Source organism: Octodon degus, unplaced genomic scaffold (assembly GCF_000260255.1).
Source record: "Octodon degus isolate 3935 unplaced genomic scaffold, OctDeg1.0 scaffold00206, whole genome shotgun sequence".
Taxonomy (NCBI): domain Eukaryota; kingdom Metazoa; phylum Chordata; class Mammalia; order Rodentia; family Octodontidae; genus Octodon; species Octodon degus.
The window spans coordinates 1,135,982-1,142,578 of record NW_004524782.1 but is presented as its reverse complement, the minus strand read 5'-3'; the positions used below and the strand labels follow the sequence as shown (position 1 = coordinate 1,142,578).

Below are 6,597 nucleotides of genomic sequence, written 5' to 3'. Positions count from 1 at the left end.
TATATTCCTTTTTCTATTTTAGGTCTGTGTTGCACTTGTATGTTTATGCAAAATTTTACATGTGAACTAAGTGTGTATGTCCACAGTGCTTCATATTGGCTTTTTAGGCTCTCCTCACTAATGATTATTGCTGAGGTCTCCTATGTCAGGGTTTTTCTTCCTGGTTATTACAATGGACATGAGTGCTCAGAAGGCTGAGGCAGGAGAAGCACAGTGAGTTCAAGGCCAACCTGGGTGACACGGGGAGTCCAAGGCAAACCTGCACAGTATAGCATGAATATTTATCTGTCTTAAGAGATAGTTTTACTGTCTTTTCTAAAGATAACTTCTTTTGTTTTGGGGGAAGCTTCTGTTTCATGTCAGTGCTTCTGTGTTAAAGCTTTTTTTAAAAAATGTATTTGAAAGCTTCTTGGCTTATCGCATACTACAGATATTTGTTAAGCTTTAGGAGATCTAATTTTCCCAGATCAAAGCTTCTAAAACTAAATGCTTTCAATAGTAGGAACAGCGATGCTTAAATGGCTGGTGGCAAGATAAGCAGTCGGAGTAGTGGTACATTAATGTGTTTGCAAGTGCTTGTTCATTGTGTAAGTACATACTTGATTAAAACCATATGTGAGCTCTCTCAGGCTTTCACAGAGAGCACATTGGCCAAGCAATGGCCGTGACTCATCCACATGGCTGCACTGACAAGGGTTCTACAATCTGAGGTACAGGATCTCAGGATAAATCCTGAGGGCATTTCACTGACCTTCTCAGACCAAAAAGCTACAACTCTTGTTGCACAGGTCCTGCTTTACTGGATGGTCTTAACCATCCAGTAGAAAAGTATGAAGACGAAATATAGGAAATAAAGCCATGCTGTTAAGTTGAGCTGTGGGGGACTCAGGTCAATAATTTCTGACATTGCCAGTTAAACAGAAGACCCAATGCTATTATGGGCTACTGGACTCTTTTAGAATATTTTGCTGAGTTTACACACCTATAATATTCAATAACAGATCTTAAAAAAATGGGGTATAACTATGAATGTCCATTTTGTATCTGTGTATTCAAAGTGGTTGGGATAGATATATAGTTGCATTCTCTTAATGAATAGAATGATTTGTTCTAATGGTGTTTGTAAATAGGATCACAAGTCTTCATCTTGTACAGCAATTAACCACTAAGAAGAATATATGCAGTGTATTATTTGTTGAAAGTGTACTTCCGATTTGATTTGAAACTGTCTCATTGCTATCTGTTTATCAATAAAACTTTGAAAAAAACCTAAACAATAAAAAACCCCCAAAAAACCATATGTGAGGGGCCATGACTCATCTCCATGGCTAACACTGACAAAGGTTCTACAATCTGAGGTACAGGATCTCAGGATAAACCCTGAGGGGATTTCACTGACCTTCTCAGACACAAAAGCTACAACTCTTGTTGCATAGGTCCTGCTTTACCTTGGTCTTGTCCATCCAGTAGAAAAGTATGAAGACGAAATAGAGGAAGTAAAGCCATGCTGTTATGTTGGGCTATAAGGGACTCAGGTCAATAATTTCTGACATTACCAGTTAAACAGAAGACCCAATGCTATTATGGGCTCCTGGACTCTTTTAGAATATTTTGCTGAGTTTACACACCTATAATATTCAAATAACGGAACTTAGAAAGAAAGGGGTATACAGATGAATATCCATTTTGTATCTGTGTATTCAAAGTAGATGGGATAGATATATAGTTACATTCTCTTAATGAATAGAATGATTTGTTCTAATGGTGTTTGTAAATAGGATCCCAAGTCCACATCTGGTACAGCAATTAACCACTAAGAAGAACGTGTGCAGTGTGCTAGTTATTGAAACTGTCCTACCGATTTGATTTGAAACTGTCTCATTGCTATCTGTTTATCAATAAAATTATGAAAAAAAATTATATACCTAGTAGGATACTAAAGAAAATGAAATAAAATTATGAATAAAGAAAACAAACAAATGAAAAAAACCCCATATGTTAGGGCTGGGGATATCGCTCAGAGGCGTAAGTGTAAGCCTGGCAAGCACAGATCCCTGAGTTCAATCCCTGGTACCGCACACACACAGACACACACAGAAACCATGTACGGCTATAGGAACCCCTTTGTAGAGTTCAGAATATACAGGTTTTAACATGCACTTAGTTTATTGCATTAAATTATCATTGCCTTTAGCTTAAAGGATTAAAATTACATTTGAAGAGATCATTGAATTTTTTTTTGAAACAACTCTTTGTTGCCACTTATAATAGAAACATTATAAATCAGTAAAAAAAATAATAAAACAAAATGAAATGCATCAGATGCACATTTTCACTTCCTCACCTTTCTCCCTGGTTCATTCCATTACCACCCTTCTAGAGGCATCCACCTTCCCACTCTCCTCAGCTGCAGTTTAGGGCAGGTACACCCCTCCAGGCCCACAGGTAGAGAATTTTGTCCCCAGCCTGTGGCCTGATTGCTAGTGGCAGGTTCTCTGAAGGCACAGTGGGACTCTGGCCCTCGCTGTTTCTTTGTGCATTCCTATACGCAGGTGGGTTAGGTTTCTCAGCCATGGGCTGACATCATCATGCGCTGTTGTATATCAAGCCAAAAGGAGCTGGGCCACGTGACCATTAACTGAGCCTTCTGAAACAAGGGATAAGGGCCGACCAGACAGCTCATCCAATTAGAGTGCCTGCTTAGATCAATGTAGGGACCAGGATTCAATCCCCGCTTGCCCTGCTGGCCCCACCCCCATGGTGCATGAGACAGCAATTGAGACTGGCTGTGGTGGTGTGCACCTATAATTCCAGCACTTGGCAGGCTGAGAACAGGAGAATCACTGAGTCCAATCTGCATAGTGAGACACTGTAGACCCTGCACTAAATACATTAAAAAAAGAAAAAGAAAAGAAACCAAGAGGTACACATTGAACTTGTCATGTTTATCATTGATTTATTTTATTCCTGTTCTGCTTATCTTGGTGGCAGAGACTGGTATATTGTGCAGACAGAGGCGTCACTCCCATCTCCCCAAAATTCTGGCATGTAGTAGAAACTCAATGTTAGTCATCACAAGTCCATGAACAGTGGATGAATTGCACCTGCACACAGAACTATGCAAGAACTCAGTGTATATATTGACCATGGATCCTGGGACGTACTGAAGAACTACACACAACACACACACACACACACACATACACAAAGATGTGCATACTCACACACACAAACACACATGCATTGAGCTGCACAGCAGGCCCAGCCTGGAGGGTGACAAGAGGGGCACAGAAGTGGGAATGTTTTCTTAGGAGTCATCACTGTATGTGCAAGGATTCAGGTCAGGTCAGCCTGGCTGGTAACTGTGGTGACAGTTTCATGGAACCAGGACCAGAGGTGATGGCAGGAGTCCAGCAGGACAGGGACAGTGCATGGCCTACAGTCCTGAAGCAGTGTCTGTCCACTTCTTTGTTCATGCCGATGACTCTCAGCTGTTCAGGCTGTGCAGGAAGAGGACCCTGACTGTGTCTGCAAACACATCCTGGAGGCTGGTGTTTAGAGAGAAGAGGCAGGAGTGACATGGTTTGAGGATGGTGGAAAAGATAAAGTCCAAGAATGAGCAGCATCAAGAAGGACAATGGTAATGAGGCTGATCAGAGCCTATGTTCTGGAAGGAAAAGGACCAGTTAGTGATGGTGGGACAAGACAGTTGGAAAGGTCTCGCTGGAGAAGCATACACTGGTCGACTTCAAGGATACAGCCTTAAAGAGAAGGAGTAAGGCCCACTCCTTCCTTGCTAATGATTGGATGGTGTGTGGATCACTGAATTAGATCACCGAGTTAGATCATTGACTTAGAAACAGCCACTTTTTGGGTCACTCTTTGAGGATGAGGGGATGTATGGGGAGTAAAGAGCTAGAAGGGCCAGAACGTCTCACTCCATGGAGACCAATACCAGATGTGGCCCATCTAGGGAAGGAGAAATGAACTTGTCATTTCTTTAAACCACTGTGCATCTTCAACTTCCATTCACTTATATATGAAGGCTTTGAGTTTATCATTCTTTATAGCTGAGTAAGGACCATTTTGTATTGAATATATATATATATATATATATATATATATATGTATCTGTATAGACAACATAGTTAGGATAGATATACAGCTACTTTCTCTTAGTTCAATGAGAAGAAAGTTTTGTACGAATAGTGTTTAGACAAGATATCATGTCTGCATCTTATACTATGAATAACTACAATGAAGACAACAATATGCAATGTATTAATTATTGTAACTGTCTGACTAACCTGTTTTGAAACTGTCTCATTGCTATTTTTTCTCGATAAAATTAATTTAAAAAAAAGATGGGACCACAGAAGCATGAGCACCATGGCAACCCAGGCAGGGCACCTGGGCTCAGGATGGTGACATGTGGCTCCAATGTGGCTCAGGCAGGCACACTGGGGTATCATGAAGAAGATGCTGAGGGAAAGGTGCAATGCTGAGATGTCACTTCACCTACCCGAGAGACTCATCTGTGGCAAGATCATGTCCGCTGCTGTACTTTCCACTTTCTTCCTGCGGGACTTCACTCTAAGTAGAGACAGAAGAACCTTGTGGTGTAAGCATTGGGTGTGCAGTGGCAGAATCAATGAACATGTGCCCTGCCAGGGGGCTAGAGGGGTGATATGAAGAGATAGGAAGCTCCCAGCCCTTGCAGATGGGACCAGCTACCTCCCCATGCTGGGTCAGAGTTGTGGAAGGATAACAAGTGTCCCTCATGCAATACATATCATCCCAGCCCCTGCATGTTCCCAGGCTTTTAGATCTTGTGTCATTCAGCATTAAGAGTCTTGTTCCGGTGCTGAGGACCCTGCCCCTCCTTCAGCCCTCGCAGCTCTTACCTCAGGAAAATAAGGCAGAGCCCAAGAAGCAGGATCTTGACAGACCCCCCCATGATGGCCGGCAGCAACACCTCTGCCATGGGCCCTGATTTCCCTGCAGGAAAGTGGGGGAAGCTGAATTCTCCCATGTAAGCAACGTTCCAATCACTTTTCTCACCTTTGCACTTGGATAGAATCTTCCTGTCATTCTTCAACCCTCTCCTACCCCGTACCTCAACTGTCCTGCACCGAGGAAATAGAACTTCACCTTGTCAAAAGTTAAAGTCTTGAAAAAAAAAAGTTAAATTCTTTTTGTTCCTGTACTGACTCTCCAGTATTTGTTATTATTCATTTCTTTCTAATCGCCATTCTTCCAGCAGTGAGGTGGAGCCTCAAGATTCTTATGAGTTATATCTCTCAGACGAGCAGCTACTTGTACTTCTTCTGAAAAATGCATATTCATTTCAACTGTCCATGCTTGGATTGTCTTTAAAACTGGAGTTATATTTATTTGGAGGTCTGTACATGTTCTATACATTAGTCCTTTTTCTGGGCAACAGTTGGAAAAAGTATATTCCTACTCTGTGGGTTTTCTTTTCAGGCTGTTGATGATTTCTATCGCTGTGGAGAACTTTGTTAATGAGATGAGCTCCCGGGTGTTAGTGTTGGCAACATTTCCCATGGCATCAGGGTTCTGTTCTTAGAGTCTTTGGCTGTACCTGTGTCTAAAGACTACCTGTTCTCTGATCCAGCAGATTTAGTGTTTTCATTTTAGTGTTCAGAGCTTTGTTCATGTTTGATTTTAGTTTAGTGCAAAGTGAGAAACACGGATCTCATTTGAGTCTTCAGCACATGGAGAGCCACTTTTGCCAGCACCATTTATTAAAGAGGCTGTCTTTCTTCCAGTGAAGGGCTTGGCCCCTTTGTCAAAGACAAGGGGCCTGAGTGTGTATGTGTCTTGTAGCCTGTTCCGTTGATCCTCAGGTCTGCCTTGTCTTTGCCTTACTTCCATAGAACCCTATCCTTCTTCACTGTTGGTGGGAGTGTAGACTCATGCAACTAATGTGGAAATCAGGGTGCAAATTCCTCAAAAAATAACACTAGTGGTTCCATTTGACACAGATGTTCCTTCTTTTGATATTTACAGAGAAGAATTAAAAGCCCCTTGACTGGCAGTGTCAGAAATTGTTGACAAGAATCCCCAAAGACCCAATACTGTTATGGACTACTGGACTTTTTTAGAATATTTTGCTGAGTTAACACACCTATAATATTCAAATGATGGAACTAAGCAAAAAAGGGGATACAGATGAATGTCCATTTTGTATCTGTGTATTCAAAATGGTTAGGATAGGTATATAGTTACATTCTCTTAATGAATAGAGGGATTTGTTCTAATAGTGTTTGCAAATAGGATCTCATGTCTGCACCTTGTACAGCAAATAACCACTAGGAAGAATGTTTGCAGTGTGTTAATTATTGAAACTGTCCTACCAATTTGATTTGAAACTGTCTCATTGCTGTTTGCCTCTCAATAAAATTACAGAAAAAAAATAAAAGCCCCCTCTCACAGCGGTGTATGCTGCCATGTTTGTACCACCACAGTGTGTGCTGGCTAGATCTTGGAAATAGCCCTAATGCCTGTGAGCTGATAAACATATACCGAGGCTGTGATGATTTTATACAATGGAGTACTGCTAAGTCATAAAAGATA

The 6,597-nt window shown here is 41.4% G+C and overlaps 1 protein-coding gene across 1 annotated transcript in view; it reads right to left on the bottom strand.

Moving 5' to 3' along the window:
• Window positions 1-3,660: 3,660 nt before the first annotated feature.
• LOC101589501 (myeloid cell surface antigen CD33-like) overlaps window positions 3,661-6,597 on the bottom strand; it is a 25,611-nt gene continuing 22,674 nt past the window's right edge. Inside the window, exons 4-5 of the mRNA XM_023704899.1 lie at window positions 4,905-4,998; window positions 3,661-3,667 (exon numbers count right to left, since the gene is read on the bottom strand). Of these exons, the coding sequence (XP_023560667.1) occupies window positions 3,661-3,667; window positions 4,905-4,998 (101 nt within the window). The remainder of the gene's footprint in view (window positions 3,668-4,904; window positions 4,999-6,597) is intronic.